This window comes from Schistocerca gregaria, chromosome 6 (assembly GCF_023897955.1).
Source record: "Schistocerca gregaria isolate iqSchGreg1 chromosome 6, iqSchGreg1.2, whole genome shotgun sequence".
Classification (NCBI taxonomy): Eukaryota; Metazoa; Arthropoda; class Insecta; order Orthoptera; family Acrididae; genus Schistocerca; species Schistocerca gregaria.
Window position 1 is genome coordinate 35,450,091 of NC_064925.1, and position 27,212 is coordinate 35,477,302.

At 42.9% G+C, this 27,212-nt stretch overlaps 1 protein-coding gene across 3 annotated transcripts in view; it reads left to right on the forward strand.

Annotated features, from left to right (window-relative positions):
- The window catches only part of LOC126279124 (testis-expressed protein 10 homolog), a 202,738-nt gene that overhangs the window by 162,026 nt on the left and 13,500 nt on the right, over positions 1-27,212 (forward strand). For all 3 annotated transcript variants that reach the window (XM_049979607.1, XM_049979606.1, XM_049979605.1), the window contains exons 7-8: positions 4,447-4,714; positions 12,469-12,664. In XM_049979607.1, the coding sequence (XP_049835564.1) occupies positions 4,447-4,714; positions 12,469-12,664 (464 nt within the window). The remainder of the gene's footprint in view (positions 1-4,446; positions 4,715-12,468; positions 12,665-27,212) is intronic.

Consider the following 27,212-nt stretch of genomic DNA (forward strand, 5'->3'; position numbering starts at 1 on the left):
TGGTAGATATCGAAATAGACGACGGAGGAATAGAGAAACAATTAAAATCGCTCAAAAGAGGAAAGGCCGCTGGACCTGATGGGATACCAGTTCGATTTTACCCCTTCTTGCCACCCTTCTCACAGCAGTGTACCGTAGGTCTCTCGAATAGTGTAGCGTTCCAAAGGACTGGAAAAGGGCACAGGTCATCCCAGTTTTCAAGAAGGGACGTCTAACAGATTTGCAGAACTATAGACCTGTATCTCTAACGCCGATCAGTTGTAGAATTTTGGAACACGTATTATGTTCGAGTATAATGACTTTCCTGGAGACTAGAAATCTACTCTATAGGAATCAGCATGGGTTTCGAAAAAGACGGTCGCGTGAAACCCAGCTCACGCTATTCGTCCACGAGACTCAGAGGGCCATAGATACGGGTTCACAGGTAGATGCTGTGTTTCTTGACTTCCGCAAGGCGTTCGATACAGTTCCCCACAGTCGTTTAATGAACAAAGTAAGATCATATGAACTATCAGACCAATTATGTGATTGGATTGAAGAGTTTCTAGATAACAGAACACAGCATGTCATTCTCAATGGGGAGAAGTCTTCCGAAGTAAGAGTGATTTCAGGTGTGCCGCAGGGAAGTGCCATGGGACCGTTATTATTCACAATATACATAAATGACCTTGTGGATGACATCGGAAGTTCACTGAGGCTTTTTGCAGATGATGCTGTGGTGTATCGAGAGGTTGTAACAATGGAAAATTGTACTAAAATGCAGGAGGATCTGCAGCGAATTGACGCATGGTGCAGGGAATGGCAGTTGAATCTCAATATAGACAAGTGTAATGTGCTGGGAATACATAGAAAGATAGATCCCTTATCATTTAGCTACAAAATAGCAGGTCAGCAACTGCAAGCAGTTAATTCCATAAACTATCTGGGAGTACGCATTATAAGTGATTTAAAATGGAGTGATCATGTAAAGTTGATCGTCTGTAAAGCAGATGCCAGACTCAGATTCATTGGAAGAATCCTAAGGGAATGCAATCCGGAATCAAAGGAGGTAGGTTACAGTACGCTTGTTTGCCCACTGCTTGAATGCTGCTCAGCAGTGTGGGATCCGTACCAGATAGGGTTGATAGAAGAGATGAGAAGATCCAACGGAGAGCAGCGCACTTCGTTACAGGATCATTTAGTAATCGCGAAAGCGTTACGAAGATGATAGATAAACTCCAGTGGAAGACTCTGCAGTAGAGACGCTCAGTAGCTCGGTATGGGCTTTTGTTAAAGTTTCGAGAACATACCTTCACCGAGGAGTCAAGAAGTATATTGCTACCTCCTACGTATATCTCGCGAAGAGACCATGAGGATAAAATCAGAGAGATTAGAGCCCACACAGAAGCATACCGACAATCCTTCTTTCCACGAACAATACGAGACTGGAATAGAAGGGAGAACCGTTAGAGGTACTCAGGGTACCCTCCGCCACACACTGTCAGGTGGCTTGTGGAGTATGGATGTAGATGTAGATACAGAAATTCTCTCTAGATCATTTTGTAATTGGAATCGATTGTGTGGATGATTTTACTAGATGGTAAATTACAGTGTCATCTGCAAACAATCTAAGGGGGCTGCTCAGATTATCACCTAGATCATTTATGTGAATCAGGAACCGGAGAGGGCCTATGACACTACCTTGCAAAATGCCAGATATCGCTTCTGATCTACTCAATGATTTACCGTCTATCACTACGAACTGAGACGATACTCCATATGCACACAATTTGATTAATGGTCACTTGTGAGGGAACGGCATTAAAAGCCTTCTGGAAACCTAGGTAAATGGAATCGATCTAAGATCCCTTGTCGACAGCACTCTTTACTTCATAGGAATGAAGAGCTAGCTGTGTTGCATAAGAACGATATTTTCTGAATCCGTGTCGGTTATGTATCAATAAGGCATTTTCTTCAAGGTGATTCATAAAGTTCGAGTACAGTATATGCTCCAAAATCCTACTGCAATTTGAGGTCAGTGATATGGGTCTGTAATTCAATGGGTTACTCTTATTTCCTTTCTTGAATATTGGTGTGACCTGTGCTACTTTCCAGTCTGAGGAACAGACCTTTTGTCAATTGAGTGGTTGTATATGATTGCTAAGAAAGGCGCTGTTGTGTCTGCATACTCTGAAAGGAACCTGACTGGTATACCATCTGGACTGGAAGACTTGCCTTTCTTAAGTGATTTGAGTTGTTTCGCAACACCTAAAATACCTACCTTTAAGTCGCTCGTGCTAACAGCTGAGATGAGTAACTTCCTGTTCTGGTTAATAAAGAACCTTCTTAATATATGTGTTCAGTTTGAGATATAGAAGAGGATACCGGCCACCAAACAACATCCTACCCTTGTGTCCCATGGTACAGGCCTACAGTGACAATGAGACGACGTACAAATAGGTAATCAAAGCTCTGGCAAAAGATGTTGTTCAGTTGTTCCAGTCTGGGGTGGTTCTGGGTGATGAAGGGGACACTCCATTGTGGCTGGTTCTGGGGAGTGGGGGGAGGATTGCAACTGTGAGGGGAATTGGCTAGGGAGATCGGGTTATGACTAGATCCAGTGGGTATCCCCTTGCTCTTGAGCTCCTGGAGTAGTATTCCAGACATCACCTCCATAACTTATCCAACCTGCTGTCTTCCTACTCCCGCCTCAGGGTACCACTATCCAACCCCTTTCATACCAACAGTGTTCCTCCTCGTCCACTTGTGACCTTTCCACCTTGCCACATTCCCCAAAACTCCCTACCAACTCCACCAAATCCAGAGCCAACAAATTCTCGTGTCACTGTTATTAAGCTTCCAACCAATACCCTCAGCTCCATAGAAGTTTGAGTGCTATCCATGGACTCACCTTTAGCTCTAAACCCAAATTTAACCATGCTGGACTTATCAAAAACCTACTTTCATTCTCCTGGTCCCTGCAATGGAAGGAATTCATTGCTGGCAATCCCTCCTACCAAAACTACCCTAATTCCAACATTCAACCTTGCCTCTTCCAGTTCATCCCACTATCCAACTATGATCCTCCCTCTCCCCACCTAACCATTCGCTGGTCAACTTTCAGGAATTCCTTACCTTCAACTTAGCCTCACCATCCTTCCCCACATTCCTTCCTCTGAACACCAGCCTTTCAGTAAAAGAAAGAACAGCCATTCACAACCTCAAAACAAATCCTGACCTAATCATCCTACATGCTGACAAAGCCTCTGCCACTGTTATGAATCACAGTGACTGCATGGCAGAATGCTTCTACAAGTTATCTAACTCCTCCACCCATAAACAATGCCAGAGTGATCCCATCCCACAAGTTCAAAACCAACTCCAATCTCTTCTTAAAGCCTTAGACCCTTCCCTCGATACCCTGCAGACCCACCTCCTACATGCCCCCCAAAATCCACAAACCCAAGAATCGTGGATGCCATATTGTCACTGGTATTGTGCCCCCACTGAAAGAATTTTGGCCCACATGGAGCAACATCTCTAACCAATTGTCTGTAATCTAGCCTCCCATGTCAAAGACACCAACCATTTCCTTCATCAACTCTCCACCATGCTCACACCTTTACCTCCTGGATCCGTACACGTTACTATTTGACGCCACCTCCTTATATGCCAGCATCCTTCGTGCCCATGATCTTACCATTATTGACACAATCTTTCCCAACATCCTTCAGACTCCAAACCACTATTATAGAAATTATTAAACTAGTTAAAATACACTACTATTAGAAAACACTAGAGATCAATAAAACAGTTAGCAAACAATGCATGTCATATGATGGGAGGGTAGGCTGCATGCGCATCACATCTGAAACCATTTCCGTATCAATGTGGGGAAACTTCAGTTTTATTGAGTGGTATCGCTTTTTAATTGCACGTGATTCACAGGTATATAGTTCTGTGATATATCAATTCATGAAATATTTTTCAAAATTTGTTGGTGAGATATCTGTTTCTTTTTCAGTCAGGGTGTTTAGGTAAATTATTTGATAAAGGAAAATGCAATTTTATTTCCACAGCTGAAAAAAATAGTGACTGAAATGATTAATATGAGAATAATTTGCAATTTTTTCATCCTTCTAGTTATTTATCTAATTTCCTTTTGGTTTGGTTTGTATTGTGATGTACAACATTTTGTGAGTTCACAAATAATTATAATTTATGGAATTAGTGCACAAAAACATTTAATTGAGGCTACCTCACAATTCAATTTGTTTCCGCTGTTGTGTTGATCTCGCCAAAAACATTTTATTTCAGTGTCTTTAAGTCAGAATTTTCTTTCCACTCTTGGATGTTTTATGTTAGTGTATTAGCATTCAATTAGTTGTTCTGTAGACTAGATCTACGGAACTGTTTCGTTATTAACTGAGCTTCACATTTACTTTCAGTTTTCCTTTCTTCTTCCAGACACTGTTGCTTAGGCAACAAAGTTCTTCTGACTTCAGACAGCATTTGATGTCAGGCTTCCCTTACTCGATCAACAGGTTGCCATCAAGTGACAAGAGAGAGCAGCGGGAGCACCGCAGAAATATGCAACTACTAACAAAATCCGGAGTGCCTGCAGCTCTTGATGCTGACTGTGTGCAGCAGAACCTAACCCTCTGCTATTTGGCGTGCTGTCTGCTGCAGCCGGTAGACAGCCAAGTCTCTGAGATGGTGTTGCAGTATTTAAGAAGTGAGTTCTTGTCATCAAGTTGTAAATTATGTTTGCCAATAATTTTTGCAAAAATAAAGAATGCATAAAACTGTTTTCAAGGGAATCTGTTGTTATAAGTAAGAAATTTTCCAAAGAAGGCTCAGTTGAAAGACAAACAGAATAACAAATTCTGGTAAAGTGACTGTGAAAACAGTTATTTTTAATTTGTGTTTCCGTTCAAGGAAATCAAAATTTTGATGTATGTATGACAAAAGTCAGTATTCTTGATCATGATTGGGGCAGTTATCAAGCTATTAGTGTCACCTGTATCAAACGATGTGAGATGTGTGGACCAGTCACTATCAACATACCAACACTTTCGTTTGGTAAGTTACAGCTTCTTTGTTTATATATATCTTAAAACAAAGATGATGTGACTTACCAAACAAAAGGGCTGGCAGGTCGATAGACACACAAACATACACACAAAATTCAAGCTTTCGCAACCTCCACCTCAAAAAACTTTCAAAACACTATCCAATCTCCTGGTTTCCCATGTCCAGAAAGGCAACTCAATCACCCTTCACAACCTTTCCAGCAAACCTCAACCTCCTTTCATTGCACACAAACCCAGTATCTCCCATCTACTCAATCTTCCACTGCCAGCTCCACTCCCTCCAAAACCTCAAAATTCCAAACAACACAATCTGGAAACACATCACCCTAATTCAGTAGTTAACCTTTCCTCCAAACCTCTCTCCCAATCCAAAACCTCACCTTCAGCCCCATTCCCAGGTTCAACCAAACAGCCCTCGTCAAAGATTTACTGTCCTACACTCGTACTCTCTGCTGGAAATATCACTTTGCTATGAAGAAAAATTATCCTAATCTTACTCCTAATGATCCAACTCCCCAAGACACTATCCAAATTGAACCCTGCCTGGAACAGTTCCACCTTCAGTCACAGCGGGACCCACCTCCTCTTCCTCAAAATCACCCTCTCCAAACCTTCCAGGAATTTCTGACTTCCAGCCTTGCCTCTCAATCCTTCTTAAGAAACCTTAATCCTACTCCCAACATCACCACTGCTGAAGCCCAAGCTATCCGTGATCTGAAGGCTGACCAATCCATCGTCATTCTTCCGGCGGACAAGGGTTCCACGACCGTGGTACTTGATCGTCGGGAGTATGTGGCTGAGGGACTGCGTCAGTTTTCAGACAACACCATATACAAAGTTTGCCAAGGTAATCCCATTCCTAATGTCCAGGCGGAGCTTAAAGGAATCCTCAGAACCTTAGGCCCCCTACAAAATTTTTCACCTGACTCCATCAACCTCCTGACCCCACCGACACCCCGCACCCCTACCTTCTACCTTCTTCCTAAAATTCACAAACCCAAGCCCCCACAGAATATATCTCTACCTATGTACATCAACACCTTCAACCCATTACATGCAGTCTCCCATCCTTCATCAAAGACACCAACCACTTTCTCGAATGCCTGGAATCCGTACCCAATCTGCTATCCCCGGAAACCATCCTTGTAACCATTGATGCCACTTCCTCATACACAAATATTCCGCATGTCCAGGGCCTCGCTGCGATGGAGCACTTCCTTTCACGCCGATCACCTGCCACCCTACCTATAACCTCATTCCTCATTACCTTAGCCAGCTTCATCCTGACCCACAACTTCTTCACTTTTGAAGGCCAGACATACCAACAATTAAAGGGAACAGCCATGGATACCAGGATGGCCCCCTCGTACGCCAACCTATTCATGGGTCACTTAGAGGAAGCCTTCTTGGTTACCCAAACCTGCCAACCCAAAGTTTGGTACAGATTTATTGACATCTTCATGATATGGACTCACAGTGAAGAAGAACTCCAGAATTTCCTCTCCAACCTCAACTCCTTTGGTTCCATCGATTCACCTGGTCCTGCTCCAAATCCCATGCCACTTTCCTCGATGTTGACCTCCATCTGTCCAGTGGCCAGCTTCACACATTCATCCACATCAAACCCACTAACAAGCAACAGTACCTCTATTATGACAGCTGCCACCCATTCCATATCAAACGGTTCCTTCTGTACAGCTTAGGTCTTCGTGGCAAACGAATCTGCTCCGGTCCTGAATCCCTGAATCATTAGACCAATAACCTGAAAACAGTTTTCCCATCTCGCAACTACTCTCCCGACCTGGTAAAGAAACAAATAGCTAGAGCCACTTCCTCATCCCCTCAGACCAAGAACCTCCCACAGAAGAACCTCAAAAGTGCCCCACTTGTGACAGGATACTTTCTGGGACTGGATCAGACTCTGAATGTGGCTCTCCAGCAGGGACACGACTTCCTAAAATCCTGCCCCGAAATGAGATCCATCCTTCATGAAATTCTCCCTACTCCACCAAGAGTGTCTTTGAGCCGTCCACCTAACCTTCGTAACTTCTTGGTTCATTCCTATGAAATCCCCAAACCACCTTCCCTAACCTTTGGCTCCTACCCTTGTAACCGCCCCCGGTGTAAAACCTGTCCCATGCACCCTCCCACCACCACCTACTCCAGTCCTGTAACCCGGAAGGTGTACACGATCAAAGGCAGAGCCATGTGTGAAAGCACCCACGTGATTTACCAACTGACCTGCCTACACTGTGACGCTTTCTATGTGGGAATGACCAGCAACAAACTGTCCATTCACATGAATGGACACAGGCAAACAGTGTTTGTTGGTAATGAGAATCACCCTGTGGCTAAACATTCCTTGGTGCACGGCCAACACATCTTGGCACAGTGTTACACCGTCCGGGTTATCTGAATACTTCCTACTGACACCAACCTATCAGAACTCCGGAGATGGGAATTTTCCCTTCAATATATTCTCTCTTCCTGTTACCTACCAGGCTTCAACCTCCACTAATTACAAGTTGCCACCCTTCGTACCTCACCTGTCATTCAACAACATCTTTGCCTCTGAACATCCGCCTTGAGTGACATCTCTGCCCAACTTCTTTGCATTTACATATGTCTGTCTGTGTCTGTATATGTGCGGATCGATATGTGTATGTGTGCGAGTGTATACCTGCCTCCTCCACCCCTTCCCCCCCCCCCCCCCCCCCACTACCCCCCTATCTACCGGCGCTTTCCCGCTTGGTATATATATATTGTTGTTGGGGTCTTCAGTCCTGAGACTGGTTTGATGCAGCTCTCCATGCTACTCTATACTGTGCAAGCTTCTTCATCTCCCAGTACCTACTGCAACCTACATCTTTCTGATCTGCTTAGTGTATTAATCTCTTGGTCTCCCTCTACAATTTTTATCCTCCACGCTGCCCTCCAATACTAAATTGGTGATCCCTTGATGCCTCAGAATATGTCCTACCAACCGATCCCTTCTTCTGATCAAGTTGTGCCACAAACTTCTCTTCTCCCCAGTCCTATTCAATACTTCCTCATTAGTTATGTGATCTACTCATCTAATCTTCAGCATTCTTCTGTAGCACCACATTTCGAAAGCTTCTATTCTCTTCTTGTCCAAACTATTTATCGTCCATGTTTCACTTCCATACATGGCTACACTGCATACAAATACTTTCAGAAATGACTTCCTGACACTTAAATCTATACTCGATGTTAACAAATTTCTCTTCTTCAGAAACGCTTTCCTTGCCATTGCCAGTCTACATTTTATATCCGCTCTACTTCGACCATCTACAGTTATTTTGCTCCCCAAATAGCAAAACTCATTTACTACTTTAAGTGTCTCATTTCCTAATCTAATTCCCTCAGCAGCACTCGACTTAATTCGACTACATTCCATTATCCTTGTTTTGCTTTTGTTGATGTTCATCTTATATCCTCCTTTCAAGACACTATCCATTCCATTCAACTGCTCTTCCAAGTCCTTTGCTGTCTCTGACAGAATTACGATGTCATCGGCGAACCTCAAAGTTTTTATTTCTTCTCCATGGATTTTAATGCCTACCCCGAATTTTTCTTTTGTTTCCTTTACTGCTTGCTCTATATAGAGATTGAATAACATCGGGGAGAGGCTACAACCCTGTCTTACTCCCTTCCCAACCACTGCTTCCCTTTCATGTCCCTCGACTCTCATAACTGCCATCTGGTTTCTGTACAAATTGTAAATAGCCTTTCGCTCCCTGTATTTTACCCCTGCTGCCTTTAGAATTTGGAAGAGAGTATTCAAGTCAACATTGTCAAAAGCTTTCTGTAAGTCTACGAATGCTAGAAACGTAGGTTTGCCTTTCCTTAATCTTTCTTCTAAGATAAGTCGTAAGGTCAGTATTGCCTCACGTGTTCCAACATTTCTACTGAATCCAAACTGATCTTCCCCGAGGTCGGCTTCTACTACTTTTTCCATTCGTCTGTAAAGAATTCGTGTTAGTATTTTGCAGCTGTGGCTTATTAAACTGATTGTTCGGTAATTTTCACATCTGTCAACACCTGCTTTCTTTGGGATTGGAATTATTATATTCTTTTTGAAGGCTGCGGGTATTTCGCCTGTTTCATACATCTTGTTCACCAGATGGTAGAGTTTTGTCAGGACTGGCTCTCCCAAGGCCGTCAGTAGTTCCAATGGAATGTTGTCTACTGCGGGGGCCTTGTTTTGGCTCAGGTCTTTCAGTGCTCTGTCAAACTCTTCACGCAGTATCGTATCTCCCATTTCATCTTCATCCACATCCTCTTCCATTTCCATAATATTGCCGTCAAGTACATCGCCCTTGTATAGACCCTCTATATACTCCTTCAACCTTTCTGCTTTCCCTTCTTTGCTTAGAACTGGGTTTCCATCGGAGCTCTTGATGTTCATACAAGTGGTTCTCTTTTCTCCAAAGGTCTCTTTAATTTTCCTGTAGGCAGTATCTATCTTACCCCTAGTGAGATAAGCCTCTACATCCTTACATTTGTCCTCTAGCCATGCCTGCTTAGCCATTTTGCACTTCCTGTCGATCTCATTTTTGAGACGTTTGTATTCCTTTTTGCCTGCTTCATTTACTGCATTTTTTTATTTTCTCCTTTCATCAATTAAATTCAATATTTCTTCTGTTACCCAAGGATTTCTACTAGCCCTCGTCTTTTTACCTACTTGATTATATGCTGCCTTCACTACTTCATCCCTCAAAGCTACCCATTCTTCTTCTACTGTGTTTGTTTCCCCCATTCCTGTCAATTGTTCCCTTACGCTCTCCCCGAAACTCTGTACAACCTCTGGTTTAGTCAGTTTATCCAGATTCCATCTCCTTAAATTCCCAACTTTTTGCAGTTTTTTCAGTTTTAATCTACAGTTCATAACCAATAGATTGTGGCCAGAGTCGACATCTGCCCCTGGAAATGTCTTACAATTTAAAACCTGGTTCCTAAATCTCTGTCTTACCATCATATAATCTATCTGATACCTTTTAGTATCTCCAGGATTCTTCCATGTATACAACCTTCTTTCATGATTCTTAAACCAAGTATTAGCTATGATTAAGTTGTGCTCTGTGCAAAATTCTACCAGGCGGGTTCCTCTTTCATTTCTTAGCGCCAATCCATATTCACCTACTACGTTTCCTTCTGTCCCTTTTCCTACTGCCGAATTCCAGTCACCCATGACTATTAAATTTTCATCACCCTTTACTATCTGAATAATTTCTTTTATTTCATCATACATTTCTTCAATTTCTTCGTCATCTGCAGAGCTAGTTGGCATATAAACTTGTACTACTGTAATAGGTGTGGCCTTCGTGTCTATCTTGGCCACAATAATGTGTTCACTATGCTATTTGTATTAGCTTACCCGCATTCCTATTTTCCTATTCATTATTAAACCTACTCCTGCATTACCCCTATTTGATTTTGTGTCTATAACCCTGTAGTCACCTGACCAGAAGTCTTGTTCCTCCTGCCACCGAACTTCACTAATTCCCACTATATCTAACTTCAACCTATCCATTTCCTTTTTGAAATTTTCTAACCGACCTGCCCGATTAAGGGATCTGACATTCCACACTCCGATCCGTAGAACGCCAGTTTTCTTTCTGCTGATAACGACATCCTCTTCAGTAGTCCTCGCCCGGAGATCCGAATGGGAGACTATTTTACCTCCGGAATATTTTACCCAAGAGGACGCCATCATCATTTAATCACACAGTAAAGCTGCATGCCCTCGGGAAAAATTACGGCCGTAGTTTCCCCTTGCTTTCAGCCGTTCACAGTACCAGCACAGCAAGGCCGTTTTGGTTATTGTTACAAGGCCAGATCAGTCAATCATCCAGACTGTTGCCCTTGCAACTACTGCCAAGGCTGCTGCCCCTCTTCAGGAACCACACGTTTGTCTGGCCTCTCAACAGATACCCCTCCGTTGTGGTTGCACCTACAGTACGGCTATCTGTATCGCTGAGGCATGCAAGCCTCCCCACCAACGGCAAGGTTCATATATATATATATATATATATATTAAAAACAAAGATTCCAAGACTTACCAAGCGGGAAAGCGCCGGCAGACAGGCACATGAACAAAACACACAAACACACACACAGAATTACGAGCTTTCGCAACTGGCAGTTGCTTCGTCAGGAAAGAGGGAAGGAGAGGGAAAAAATGAAAGGATGTGGGTTTTAAGGGAGAGGGTAAGGAGTCATTCCAATCCCGGGAGCGGAAAGACTTCCCTTAGGGGAAAAAAAGGACAGGTGTACACTCGCGCACACACACACACACACATATCCATCCGCACATACACAGACACAAGCAGACATATGTCTGCTTGTGTCTGTGTATGTGCGGATGGATATGTGTGTGTGTGTGCGAGTGTACACCTGTCCTTTTTTTCCCCTAAGGGAAGTCTTTCCGCTCCCGGGATTGGAATGACTCCTTACCCTCTCCCTTAAAACCCACATCCTTTCATTTTTTCCCTCTCCTTCCCTCTTTCCTGACGAAGCAACTGCCAGTTGCGAAAGCTCGTAATTCTGTGTGTGTGTTTGTGTGTTTTGTTCATGTGCCTGTCTGCCGGCGCTTTCCCGCTTGGTAAGTCTTGGAATCTTTGTTTTTAATATATTTTTCCCATGTGGAAGTTTCTTTCTGTTTTATATATATATATATATATATATATATATATATATATATATATATGAGAGAGGGAGGGAGGGGGAGAGAGAGAGAGGGAGGGAGGGGGAGAGAGAGAGAGGGAGGGAGGGGGAGAGAGAGAGAGGGAGGGAGGGGGAGAGAGAGAGAGAGAGAGAGAGAGAGAGAGAGAGAGAGAGAGAGAGAGAGAAGATATTTGTATCTTTACGAAACGAAAGAGGGTAATTTGATTGGACGTTGGTGACTGTTACAGTGTATTTCCTTTCCTTTCATTATTTTTATAATTTCATGTCAGTATAATGCAGTTACTTTTCTAGCCCCATGATATTTTGCTGAATAGGTTACTGAATACATCTCTGTAATGAAGATTTAAGTTAAAAATTGAAGTTATTTTAGATTAACGGTCTATTGTATGTATTGTACATTTGTAACATGTTAAAAGTGTATGCCAACAGTTGGTTCAGGCTGGAAAGGAGCAATGAAATGTTTGAATATGTCTGTAAAACAGGTCGCTTTAATGGAAGGGCACAAAGCTGTAAAGGATAAGGAGCTGGAATTGGGAATTTGGTGTAACATTTTAACACGTCACGAGGAAGTGATTCACATTTTGTGCTCAATGCTAACTTCTATTTCATCTACAGCTTGATCTCACAGTAAATAAATGCATCATAAGTGTGTTACAGTATGACAGATTGAGGGTCCACTGTCTTGCAGAGTGCCTGGAGTCTCGCACCGTTGATGATGCTGAGCTGCTGCCTGTGCTCCGAGAGTTGCTCGTGGGAGAAGCGAAGACATGGAGTGGGGTGCCAGAGCTCCTGAATGTAGTTGTTGCTGTCATCGGAAGGAGAGCAAAACTCATACATATCCTATGTGAGTTACTGTCCAGGTCTGAAATCTCCTACTGGCAAAGGTAACATTCTAATTTTCACTTTGAAATTCCTTCTTGTTGAAGCTTTCTGTGAAATAGTGTTTTGTCTCTAGTGTTACTTTCAGTGATAAAAAGTCTAAGAAACAAGTATAACATTTTTATGCTAAATCTCTGGAAACTGTTGAAACCAAATTGTTTTACATTGGCACATCTCCAACATATCTCACGTAGTTTGTCTGTAGAGCTAGTTTACCTTAGCTTCTTGAACTGATGAAAAGTTTATGGATTTACAGCTGAGAGTAATTGTACTGGTGGCTGTAAAGGATGATTATCAAGACTTTGGGGGGAAGGGGGATGGGGGAGTGAAGCTTAAAAGAACCAATCTGGGTAGATGCCAGAATTTGGCCATCTGGGGAAAGATTGTGGTATAGCATACCGTGTAGTGCTTATTAGTAATTATGGGAACTGACAGAAACAACTTGTACACTTGAGGACAACATCAAGCACATCACTCAGAATGCTGCTCGTACTAATGTGAAGACTGTCACTCTTCGAGTGATACTACTAGCCCAGGATGATGCATTCAGTCGAACATATAAATGCATAACTTCAAAAATAACTCAAGAAAGTGAGTGTGACTGGTGATCACCCTTCACATAGTCGCAGCACAGATGGCACGGTCTATATCTCAATGTTCCTAGTTAGAGGGTACTTACACACTTAATTTCCAGAAGCATTGAGTATAACAAGAGCACCAAATCTGTGTGACTTTCAGTATTTTTGCTATGTCTCTTTTAGGTTAAATTTTCGCAGAAAGTCAGAGATGTAAGATAAAACCGGATACAACTGCAACAATTTTTGGAGAAACAAAAAATGACAGTTTGGACAGCACAGAGGGTAACAGACATGATAAACTTTGTGTTTTCCATAAGAACATAAGACGCTTATTAAAAAATAATCTTATCATCCTGATTTAGGAAGTTAAAAATATTGAAGCTGCTTTTCAGATCATTAATGACGTCCTCATTATCTGAAATGAGGTGGAAGACACCCTATCCATATTCCTTCAGAACTTCAGTGCTTTTTCCTCCATTTACTTGACCTGGTCCACATCAGCCCAATCAGCCAACTTCCTCAGTGTTGCCCACCACCTTACTGAGAGCTCCATCAGCATCTCTGTCCACATGAAACCAATCAACCACCAACAATACCTGCATTTTGACAGCTGGCGCCTATTCCACTCCAGGATGGCCTTTTCATACAGCCTAGCACAGTTGTTGCATCTGCAGTGACAAGCATTCCTCCTCCAAATATTTGGAGAGTCTCACTGTGGCCTTCGCAGATGGAGATTACTCACTGTCCAGAAACAGATCACCTGTGCATTGTCTCAAGTCACCTACTATCCATCATATATCCACTGGCCTAGTTACGAAGAAGCGCACCCTACATGTCTCTGTACCATCAGAGACCAGAGCAATTGAATTGCATTCTCTGCCTCTCGGTGCCCCCTGCCACCCACGCAACTCCACATTATCACTTTCTACCCCTGTCCCCAACCCTTTTCTTGTGGCTTGTGTCCTTGTAAAACACCTAGATGAAGGACTCGTTCCATACATCCTCCCACTACTATTTTCCTCAGTCCTGCCACAGTTTATTGCCTATCCCATCAAAGTTGGGGGCAACCCACTACTATTTTCCTCAGTCCTGCCACAGTTTATTGCCTATCCCATCAAAGTTGGGGGCAACTGTAAAAGTACCACACTTAACTCTGACGGCTGTGTTGTATTCTACGTGGGTGTCACTATGCGTGATTATCTGTTCCAAAGCATGGTACCAGCACCATATGCTCGACATCAGTGACTGCTTCGCAACACGTGCTACTGAAACCTTTCCACCAACAGTAAATTATCTTAATTGCATAGTTGAAAACTGTCACTGCAGCATATCCTTCATCCTCATAACCCCTCTGGCCTCAAACATCACCAATGCCTTTCTTCCGCCTGCCTCCATGCCCTTCCCTGCTCCCACTGCAGTGTCACACATACATATCCCCCCCCTCCTTTCATCCATTCCCACCACACCACAGTATAGCCTCACACTGCTGCACTTATAGTCCACCACCTTGTCTCCACAATCAACCAGTACTCTCCCACATCCAGTACTACTGCAGCTTACCCCACCCCTGACCTGCTCTATCTTCATCTCTCTGGCCCCTGTCTCTTCTGTACCCCCAACCCACACCATACAAAATTGCTTCTGGCTGCAGCCTGACCTCAGAACTTGAAGGTGATAGAGGGTATATGTATATGTGATTTGTGCATATATAAATACTTGTGTGTGTGTGTGTGTGTGTGTGTGTGTGTGTGTGTGTGTGTAAATCTGAAGGATTTTGTCTAATCGTTTAGTCTTTTTTATATATATATATATATATAAATAAAGATTCCAAGACTTACCAAGCGGGAAAGCGCCGGCAGACAGGCACATGAACAAAACACACAAACACACACACAGAATTACAAGCTTTCGCAACTGGCAGTTGCTTCGTCAGGAAGGAAGGAAGGAGAGGGAAAAATGAAAGGGTGTGGGTTTTAAGGGAGAGGGTAAGGAGTCATTCCAATCCCGGGAGCGGAAAGACTTCCCTTAGGGGAAAAAAAGGACAGGTATACACTCGCGCACACACACACACACATATCCATCCGCACATATATTTTTCCCATGTGGAAGTTTCTTTCTGTTTTATATATATATATATATATATATATATATATATATATATATATATATATATATATATATATGTGCTTTTAAATGAACCTGTCTGCTGCTCAACATCTCCACTATATGGTGAAAAGTAATCTACCCCAATTCATTTTGTTTCTACAGCTATGTTATACATAACATAGTTTGGAAGTCAGAGGCACCGAACAGGAGCATGTTACTGTGTGGTGGTGGTTGCTGTTGTTGATTTTAGTTCAAAGACTGGTTTAATGCAGATTTCCATGCTAGTCTCTCCTGTGCAAGCATCTTCATAACTGCATAACCACCACAACCTCCATCTGTCTGAACCTGCTAACTTCATTTTAGCCTTGGTCTTTCTTTACACTTTTTACCCCTTACACTTCCTTCCATTACCAAATTGATAATTCCTTGATGCTTCAGAAAGTGTCTTTTTCAGTCGGGTTGTGCCATAATTTTCTTTCCTTGCCAGTTTGATTCAGTACCTCCTTGTTAGTAATCTGAGCTAGAGTGGACACACAATAAATTCACTACTACCTGCACAGACAACAGGATAGAGAAGGGGGTGGTGGTGGTGGATCCAGACTAAACGACGACTGTGCGATAGGGGCAGTGCGGCCTAACAGCTGAGGCCTGTGCACAGACTCCTATTTAGCATAACTTATAAGCTACATCTGGCGAGTCTGCAAATGATTGAATTAAGAATTTATGTCTGTATGACAAATAAGTTGACAAAAGTAGATGTTCAAAGTCGATAGTTTTCACTAGAGTATCGAAAAAGAGGCCTGAAGTGCAGCGACATATGGAGAACAAAATTGATTCAAATGTTATCCACTAACACCTGTTCCTTCTTTGTTTTTCCAGTGTGAGGTTGTGAAAAATTCCTCTTGGTCATTTTTGGCTGTATGGAATCTCTTGGTTTTGACTCCTCTTCCAGTTACAAATTTGTCGATGTCCTGATGAAGTGTGAGCAGGCTGTAGCAATTGGCACATTGTTTTTGTTTTCGGCCACAATCACTCAGTGTCCAAGTGCCAGACTACAGGTCCGAAAGTCACATTCCCAATGAGAAAGCTTCAGGGAATAGGTGGCAAAATTCCTCTAACATCAGCAATACATGTACTGACAAACTAGGAGAGGCACTCAGTGCAGCAAATATCATCAGGAATACAAAGTGAGGTCATTCTTTTAATCATAATGGCACTATGCTCCTGCAATTTGTTGTGTTGTGTGAGAACTACATTGTGGTGAAGCTTTCCCTCTGAGGCATGCAGCCATAAAAACGAAATTTGTCTGTAAATCACTGAAATGTTGCACCTATTGGAATGTCCCCAAACCTATAAATGGTTAAAACTGATTAAAGAAAATAACAGCTTCAATGTTGGTCAATCTCTATATGTCAAAATTATGTACCAGTCCCCTGTACTTGTTTGTTAAAATGATCTGAATGTTAAGTTTTCTTTTCATTTCTCTGCAACTTTCCTGGGAGGATGGGGGTTTAAAAACCATGGGAGGTGCCAATTCCTACACTCCCCACCCCCACCCACACCCTCCCGCCACCACCATCACCACCAAACACTAGCGGCCACCCCCTCAAGCCCATTTTCAGTGGGATTGGTACACACTTGTTTGCCTCTCAAAACATGGATTCACATTCACAAGTGCCTCAGTACAGAGAGCTCTCCGCACACCTTCAGTCCACGAAGGTTCTGATTCACCACTTTGCAGTGCAGAGATTGCAACACAAATGCTCAAAACACATTGGTCGGCAACCGATAGTCGACTGGCTACTGAGACAGAGGTGTAACAGAGGGTTGGATTTGCCCGATGCTCAGGCCAGCATCGCATTGCTGCACTCTGCCATTCAGCACTGGCAGGGTTGCCTTTATGGGTGGATTTATTGGTAGGCCCTGTGCAGGCAGAAGTGAGTACCACATGCTGCCAATATGTGTATGTCTATGGTTCGCTGGCGTGACAACATACCAGTTTTTCTCTCACACTTGCAGGTGACTAAGGAATGTAATCCTCGAAATAATTATATTGGCAGTTCAGTAAGAGACTGTGTTCAAAGACAGATGTCACTGTAAGTGCAGGTTAATGTGGTACTGTCGTGTACTGCCATCTGTTAGACTACATTGAGACAAAATTATCTGATTTTTAGAGATATTTAGATTTGACGGTCACTGCAGTAAGTTGTGCTACACGGTTTGTTGTTGTTGTTGTTGTTGTTCCCCCCCTCCCCGTCCCGTCCCCCCTCCCCCTACACGTGACAAGATAAAAACAAAAATGGATTTTGTTTGTGATGACACTTTTTCAGTAAGAACAGTTAGTTCTTGGTTCTAACACCTGGGTTTGACAAGGATTCCCCAGTAGAGCCAGCAGATGTGGTTATCAAAGAAATCACTGAAAAAGCCCAGAATATGATTCTCATCGATTGTCAGTTGAAAGTAAGTGAAGCAGCAGAGCCTGTAGGAGCATGCCAATAGAAATGACAGTTAATATTTTACAAGATAAGTTGCCGACAGAAAAATTATTCACCCAAAGGGCCTTGTGAAGGCAGACAGTGAATGACAGGTGGGTGCGGCTTTCAACATGGAAGCAGCTGTATTGGGAGCAATTTGGTAAATTTGCTGCAAGAAGATGGAGATATTCCCATCCGTCCAAAAGTTCTAGCGATGATAATATGGCATCTGAAGAAAGAATGGACACAGAACAATATACCAGTAAAATATTTTACAGCTGCACCAATAAAGTGAATGAAACACAGCCACATATCACAAAAAAAATTCTGATTCATCCCATTTGAATTGGTGCCACACCCTCTGTGTGGGAGGTGTTTGTCAATGCATACAATTATTTTAAGAGTTTGGAATGCTCCTCCTCACCCCACACCCCTCTCTGTCAGTTTTTTAAAAAAGATTCGGGCTTTGAAGAAAATATACCATCAGAAAGGTGACCAGGTGTAAAAAAAGGTGGTTTTGGAAAATAATAATGTCCTCATTCCTAACAAGGGCACTGAACTGAAGTGACTGCAGCAGTGTTGGGGCTAGGCAGCCGGACAGCAGGTGGTCTGTACAGAGGCTGTTAGTTGATTTTCCAGTTCTCTCTGGGTCTTCTGAAGTTGTAATAACTTCAAGTTGAACAATTATATTTCAACGAAGACGCAATACGTGAAAGTCACAGATGAAGTAAACAGAGTAAGACATGTGTACACTTTAAGAGTCAAATCATAACTGAGTCCAAGTCTAGCGGCCACTGGCTGGCTACCCACTTAGGTGGCGCTGCTGCTGCATGGCATGTAGAGGACGCCCGTAACTGCGCAGTGGCACTTTGAAAGATCGGCGAGTCACAACCTTTCCCCCTTTGAATTTTTTTCACAGGTCTTGATGGAGGTGGCCTGTAGATTGCTAATGTTCATAGGTGTTGTTTGACTGGCCGTAAAGTCTCGAGGAGGAGGCTTCCCGTACAGACGGAAGTGTCCCCGATGATAACGGATCGTGATGACAGGAGACGTGGGGGGTCAAATCTGCTGGGGCCCCGTGCACCAATCTGCCCATTGTGGCAAGTCCGGTTGTTATAACAGGAGACGTGGGCGCGGTGTCCGCATCCGTAGGAGAAGGAGGCGAGTAGAGTTGCTCGGACAGATGATGGTCATCTGGTTCCTGCATGTGCACATCTCCCTGGCGGCGCCAGTTCTTGTGCTGGCACCGATATGATGGTGAGAGGACTGCGTTGTGAGTAATGAGAGATTCCAGTATCCTGAGCGTCAGGTAGAGCCGAAGGTGATGTAGTGGCATCCAGAACAGGCGTTTCCGGCACACGAGGCCGAAGCTAGTCCAAATGACACACTACAACACCCGTGTCCATCTGGATTTCATACAGGCGTTGGCCACAGTGTCATAAGATGCGGCCAGGACTCCATTTTGGCCACTTGCCATGTCCCCGTACTCATACAAGGTCGTCGGTGGTGAACCGTCTAAGCGAAGGCACCCGCGGCTGTGAGGTGGAAGGCTGCAGAAGATGAAGTAGTGTGCGAGGCTGTCGGCCATGTAAGAGCTCAGCCGGGGTGTGGTCGCCCATGGGGGTGAAACGGTAAGAAGCCAGAAATTGGAGAAGCGCATCATCAGCATAAGAAGTCAGGAGTTTCCTCATCTGAGCCTTAAATGTGCGGACCAGTCGTTCAGCCTCACCATTTGACTGTGGATGGAACGGAGGGGCCGTGATATGCATGACGTCATGACCGGCACAAAAATCCGCAAAATTGGAAGAGGCAAATTGCAGACCATTATCTGTAAAAAGAGTAGAGGGAAGTCCTTCCAAAGAGAAAATGCGAGCTAGAGCATTGCTGGTTGCCGAGGTGTTAGGCAACGTGCAACGGAAGATGAAAGGAAAGTTAGAGTAGGCGTTAGTAACGAGAAGCCAATAAGTATGTAAAAAAGGTCCCTCAAAGTTAGCATGAATACGCTCCCAGGGCTTCTCAGGCGAAGGCCACGGTGACAAAGATGACTTCGGTGCAGCGGCCTTTGACGCACAAGGGCCGCAGGCTTCGACCGTGTGTGCGATTTCAGAGTGGATGCCAGGCCAATACACATGACAGTGCGCCAGAGATTTTATGTGAGAGAGATCCCAGTGCCTTTGGTGAAGGAGGTGCAAGACCTAAGCACGCAAAGACGGAGGTACCACAACACGCGGCGAAGCATTTTCGGTGGAAAGGAGGATAACACCATCCCTAGCCGTGAGGCGGTAACGCAAAGCGTAATAGTTCCGCAACAGATCAGAAGTCTTAGCAGACGGACAATCTGTCCAGCCCTTCTGAATACAGCGTAAAACCCGGGAGAGGGTAGGGTCAGAACTCGTAGCAGCCGCCAGCCGGTACCCCGGTGATAGGAACCCATCCACAACCTGCCACTCGGCAACATCCAGGTGGAAACACAAAAGTTCGTCGCTATCGAATGCCAGATCAGGACCCATGGGAAGGCGACATAGTGCATCAGCATTCGCATGTTGAGCCGTCGGCCAGAAATGAATCTCATAATTGAAACGAGGCAAGTAAAGAGTCCAACGCTGGAAGCGGTGTGCAGCCTTGTCAGAAAGTGACGTTGATGGCTGAAACAAGTAAACAAGTGGTTTGTGATCCATAACAAGATGAAATTTGTATCCATAGATAACAACTCCAAACTTATGAAGAGCGTAAATAATGGCCAAAGCTTCTTTTTCAATTTGAGAATACTTTTGTTGGTCATCCGTGAGCAGTTTGGAGGCATAAGCCATGGGTTGTTCAGAACTGTCAAAAAAAATGGTGCGCAAGGACTGCACTGACCCCATTTTGAGAGGCGTCCGTGACAACAAACGATGCAACGGCTGAGCCACCAAAGCAGCAGACGGTAAAAACTTGTAATAGTATGCTATTTTCCCCAAGAAGGCCTGCAGTTCCTTAACAGATGTAGGGCAAGGAAGGGCATCGATCGCAGCGACAGTTTCCAGTGTACACTTTAACAGTCAAATCATAACTGAGTCCAAGTTTAGGGGCCGCTGGCTAGCTGGCCACTTAGAGCAGCACTGCTGCTGGCAGACAGTGCCGCATTGTAGAGGATGCGTGTAACTGCACGGCGGCACTTTGAAAGATTGGCGAGTCACAACAGAAATCCTTTTCTTGAGTGGTGAATGCTTACCATCACAACTTGCTTCTAATAATGTGAATTAGTGACTTTTCATGATAGTAATGTTTCGAAAACAAAAGGCATTGCTGCCAACAAGTCACTTTCATCACCTGAATTCACTTTGTATCATTGAGTTACTTTTTCTTGTTATAAATCACTTTTAGTCACTTTTTCTGCAATCTGAGGTGGTTTGTGTAGCTTTTTGGCAGAGAAGGAAAATGCTTACAGGTGATTTTCAAACCACAACCAGAGATACAAATTTATTCAGAGCAATATAAAAGAAACACTACAATAATTTAGAATGCTAGCAATTAAAATGCCCAGTAATTAAAAATGACACCACATAAATGGCCGCCATATTCCTTCATGCTCATAATCTGTTATTTATGGAAGTAAGACGTCTTATCTTGCAAGACTGGCACTGAGATTTGATTAACCTCCTCCCAAATTTGATCCTTCAAGTCCTGGATGCTGTGTAGTGGGTCACACTAGAATATCTGAGATATCAAATTACCCCAATGGAGAAAATCATATGCTGATAGTTCAGGGGATCTTGGAGATCAGGAAAGATGTTCTTTAGCACGTTAATAGAATGCCTTGAGATTTTGCATGTGGCCTTGCCTCGTAGAGGTGGTATTGCAGTTCCTCATACAATATTAGCCACACCCCGCCATTTGATATGTCAGGTTGCAGTGTGTGCTTGCTTGCAGATTGGTGGGACTTGGGCTGGAGGCTTCTTCTACTCAAGCAACGTTCTCCGGTGTGCACTTGTGTTTTACACTTCCACATCTCTTTCTCAGTATGTCACCCATTTACCTCAAAGTTCTGTATTCAGACTTTTTATAGTATGTGCTGACTGGCGTGGGGCATGATGTTCACGATTATGTTGTTGTTGTTGTTGTTGTTGTTGTGGTCTTCAGTCCTGAGACTGGTTTGATGCAGCTCTCCATGCTACTCTATCTTGTGCAAGCTTCTTCATCTCCCAGTACCTACTGCAACCTACATCCTTCTGAATCTGCTTAGTGTAGTCATCTCTTGGTCTCCCTCTACGATTTTTACCCTCCACGCTGCCCTCTAATACTAAATTGGTGATCCCTTGACGCCTCAGAACATGTCCTACCAACCGATCCCTTCTTCTGGTCGAGTTGTGCCACAAACTTCTCTTCTCTCCAATCCTATTCAATACTTCCTCATTAATTATATGATGAACCCATCTAATCTTCAGCATTCTTCTGTAGCACCACATTTCGAAAGCTTCTATTCTCTTCCTGTCCAAGCTATTTATCGTCCATGTTTCACTTCCATACATGGCTACACTCCATACAAATACTTTCAGAAATGACTTCCTGACACTTAAATCTATACTCGATGTTAACAAATTTCTCTTCTTCAGAAACGCTTTCCTTGCCATTGCCAGTCTACATTTTATATCCTCTCTACTTCGACCATCATCAGTTATTTTGCTCCCCAAATAGCAAAATTCCTTTACTACTTTAATTGTCTCATTTCCTAATCTAATTCCCTCAGCATCACCCGTCTTTATTCAACTACATTCCATTATCCTCGTTGTGCTTTTGTTGATGTTCATCTTATATACTCCTCTCAAGGCACTGTCCATTCCGTTTAACTGCTCTTCCAAGTCCTTTGCTGTCTCTGACAGAATTATGGTGTCATCGGCAAACCTCAACATTCTTATTTCTTCTCCATGGATTTTAATACCTACTCCGAATTTTTCTTTTGTTTCCTTCACTGCTTGCTCAATATACAGATTGAATAACATCGGGGAGAGACTACAACCCTGTCTCACTCCCTTCCCAACCACTGCTTCCCTTTCATGTCCCTTGACTCTTATAACTGCCATCTGGTTTCTGTACAAATTGTAAATAGCCTTTCACTCCCTATATTTTACCCCTGCTACCTTCAGAATTTGAAAGAGAGTATTCCAATCAACATTGTCAAAAGCTTTCTCTAAGTCGACAAATGCTAGAAACGTAGGTTGCTCTTCCTTAATCTAGCTTCTAAGATAAGTTGTAGGGACATTATTGCCTCATGTATTCCAACATTTCTATGGAATCCAAACTGATCTTCCCCGAGGTCAGCTTCTACAAGTTTTTCCGTTGTTGTTGTTGCGGTCTTCAGTCCTGAGACTGGTTTGATGCAGCTTTCCATGCTACTCTATCCTGTACAAGCTGCTTCATCTCCCAGTACCTACTGCAACCTACATCCTTCTGAATCTACTTAGTGTAGTCATCTCTTGGTCTCCCTCTACGATTTTTACCCTCCACGCTGCCCTCCAATACCAAATTGGTGATCCCTTGATGCCTCAGAACATGTCCTACCAACCAATCCCTTCTTCTGGTCAAGTTGTGCCACAAACTTCTCTTCTCCCCAATCCTATTCAATACTTCCTCATTAGTTATGTGATATACCCATCTAATCTTCAGCATTCTTCTGTAGCACCACATACAAATACTTTCAGAAATGACTTCCTGACACTTAAATCTATACTCGATGTTAACAAATCTCTCTTCTTCAGAAACGCTTTCCTTGCCTTTGCCAGTCTGCATTTTATATCCTCTCTACTTCGACCATCATCAGTTATTTTGCTCCCCAAATAGCAAAACTCCTTTACTACTTTAAGTGTCTCATTTCCTAATCTAATTCCCTCAGCATCACCCGACTTAATTCGACTACATTCCATTATCCTCGTTGTGCTTTTGTTGATGTTCATCTTATATCCTCCTTTCAAGACACTGTTCATTCCATTCAACTGTTCTTCCAAGTCCTTTGCTGTCTCTGACAGAATTATAATGTCATCGGCAAACCTCAGAGTTTTTGTTTCTTCTCCGTGGATTAGTTTTTCCATTTGAAGGGTATTTCGCCTGTCTCATACATCTTGCGCACCAGATGGTAGAGTTTTTTCAGGACTGGCTCTCCCAAGGCCATCAGTAGTTCCAGTGGAATGTTGTCTACTCCGGGGGCCTTGTTTCAACTCGGGTCTTTCAGTGCTCTGTCACACTGTTCACGCAGTATCGTATCTCCCATTTCATCTTCATCTGCATCCTCTTCCATTTCCATAATATTGTCGTCAAGTACATCACCCTTGTATAGACCCTCTGTATGATTATATAGAGCAGAAAATACACGTTGCACACCCACATAGCTGCCACTGCGTTGTAAAACTCCTCCACAGCAACAGTGCATTGTTCACCAGTCCACGATGTCATCTCGACTGAGTGTTGATATTGGGGTCAATTGAAAAGGTCTGTTGTCCATATGGCACCACTCCTGTTTTCTGATTTCTGACTAACCTTTTGTTTACACCCCATGGTCTTGTGAGAGTTGACATCAGACTTCCCAGTTGTTGTATCTTCTTCCACAATAACCTCCTGCCTCGGTGCATGATCCCAAGTGCCAGCCGGGTGGCCGAGCAGTTCTAGGTGCTACAGTCCGGAACCGCACGACCCCTGTGGTCGCAGGTTCGAATTCTGCCTCGGGCATGGATGTGTGTGATGTCCTTAGGTCAGTTAGGTTTAAGTAGTTCTAAGTTCTAGGGGACTGATGACCTCAGAAGTTAAGTCCCATAGTGCTCAGAGCTATTTGAACCATCATCCCAAGTAAAGTGGGCATATGTTTTGTTAGAAGCAACTAGTTTTCAAGAGAGAATGAAACAGGAGTCAAGGTGTCTGAGTGGACAGAAAAATGGTGATCATGAAGTGTTTTGTGTAGTGTGTGATATCGTCATAAATGTGGAAAAGAAGAGGTTTCAGGCAGTGAACCAACATGCAGTTTCATCAAGGCATAAACAGTTATTTTGTACAAAAATGGCACCACAACAGCTTCATATTACAGCTGCATTGTGCAGTTCATCATCTTCTCTGAACAGTAGCAGCTTTCACAGGGATTGCCTAGGCTTCATTTAATAAAGCGTAGCCCATCCAGATGGTTAACCCCGCAAGCGGTTGCAGAGAGAGTGCTTCAGCAATGGGATGGTGTCAAAAAATACTTCGTGCATTTTATTCTAGCTAAGAAGAAAACGGTGGCAGGCACATTGTTCAGCTTCTGACAGCACCTCTCAAGCAGGTATCTGGAAAGAACCACCTTCAGTTCTTGGCTCATGTTAAGAAGCATTTTACTAAGGCCTGTATATATGTTCATAAAACCAAGCTGGCAGGGTCAAGGAATCTGCAGCATTTCTGGTGTCTTCATCCATGTAACAGAACATCAGCAGAAAGTGTCAGTGACATTGTAAACATCTCAAAAATATTACCTCAGGATACTGACTGTGATCAGCTGGTGGATGGAAGGAGGCTTCTCCAGTTAGAAACCAGCAAAAGTTCAAGCGAAATGTCATGGACAAGTAGAGTGGTGGCAGCAGCTCCAGCTCTGTCTCATGGGATTGCTGAGGGTGTAAATTAGTTGCTTTCCATCAAGACGATATCTTACAGAACACAGGCATCACTCAGAAAAAACGTCACTGCAGTTATGACAGTAAAAGGTAAAATAATATTCGATGACAATGAACCAGAGAAACTACCTATGACCAAAAAGCTGATTTCTTTGGTGCATAGAGCATACAACAAATACCAGAACTATCTAGAAGAAGAAAGGGAAAAACAAAAATATGAAGAGGAAAAAATAGCAGTTCAGAAAGAAGAAAGTCAACATAAACTTGAAGGGGGGGAAGAGTGTTTTCATCATGTGAAGAAATACTTAAAAATGACAGCAGGCACAGGGAAACTGATCGCAGCTAATAAGCTCTGATACTAGTGAGGCTTGTGGCTTCCTTACAAAAGAAAGACTTTTAAAAAGCAAGGTTTGCCCAGGCCATGTCGACAGCTGCTCTTCAGGTCCAGAAAGTAGTTTAGAATCAGAAAAAAGATGCAGATGCTCTCCAGTCTAGATTTAATAAAAGAAAAAATGCATTTATAACATCATTTATAACAAAAAATCAAAGAATTAAAAACATTAATTACTCCAATCTAATTTTCTATGCAATTACAAGCTTGTTTTTTATTTTATCTCTTTACAGTACATGACTTACATTATGAGCTAAAGTGTTTATTAATAATGGTGGAAAGTTTGTAAACTGTACACAACTTATGTAATTAGTTAGCAAACAACATCCAAAGTTGTACATTTACTGTTGATAACGGTGCAGTACATAGAAGTTTGATATTCCCCTTATACAGTCCAGGAAGATAAAATAAGTATTAAGCATGTCACATTTGACAGTTATTAGAAAAAAAGTTAAGGAAATGATTTATTCTTGTTTTTAAACAGTTACTTATGATCTTATCTAGCCTTTTTGGTGTGGAATATTTCTCTACTTATATCAATAATGTTATTTTTTAAGTAAATGTCAGCATATGTTAAATAAAGTTAGTCCCTTGTTTGCTAAATTTTGTCACTTTTATCACCTTTTTCACATCCAAAAACTGTTGACAGTCCTGTAAAAGGGCTCCATGTAGGAGCACGGTGTGGCCCATCTTGAACCTATTCAGTTGCTCATTATCTGTGAACCCTTAATTTTGACTTTCAGTTTTCAAAATATACTCCTATAGTAGATGTGTGTACAATATTGACACAGATTCCACTTCTGCACTGTGGAATGTCCTTGTTCTTTTCATGTGGGAAGCTGCTGTCTCCTGTTGTGTTTCGAGCAGAAAGAAAACACATAGGTCATTAACCAGCAATGGCAAGTTTTGCCAATCATTTATTCCTTGCTGGCACTAACTTTTTATGCCACACTGCGGTCATTACTGACCATTGAGACAGTGACTGAAATAGGCCTGTAGGCAATGTGTGTGTATGGAGAGAAAAAACAAAAAATAATTTCACTCACTTCTCATTTCGTGTGACCTAAAATTGTTGCTGGACTTTCTCCGCCACTCTCAATTGTACATCAGTACTCCTCATATGCAATGGGGCATTCAAATTAAGAAAGGAAAGGGCACAGCTGTGATCACACAATGTGTCAGTATCACGTGTGCATTACCTTTTGTACAATAAAACAATAAATACAGATGCATAGACAGTAAATATGAAACAATGTGACCGTGATCCTCTGGGATAATGATTTAATACGACGTTTCAAAATGAAAGTCAAATTTTTAAACAGAGCATGGTCCCAGCTTAGTACCCCTGTGAATGAGGATAATTTGTGGAATTTGCTTATGCCATTATCATTAAAGTG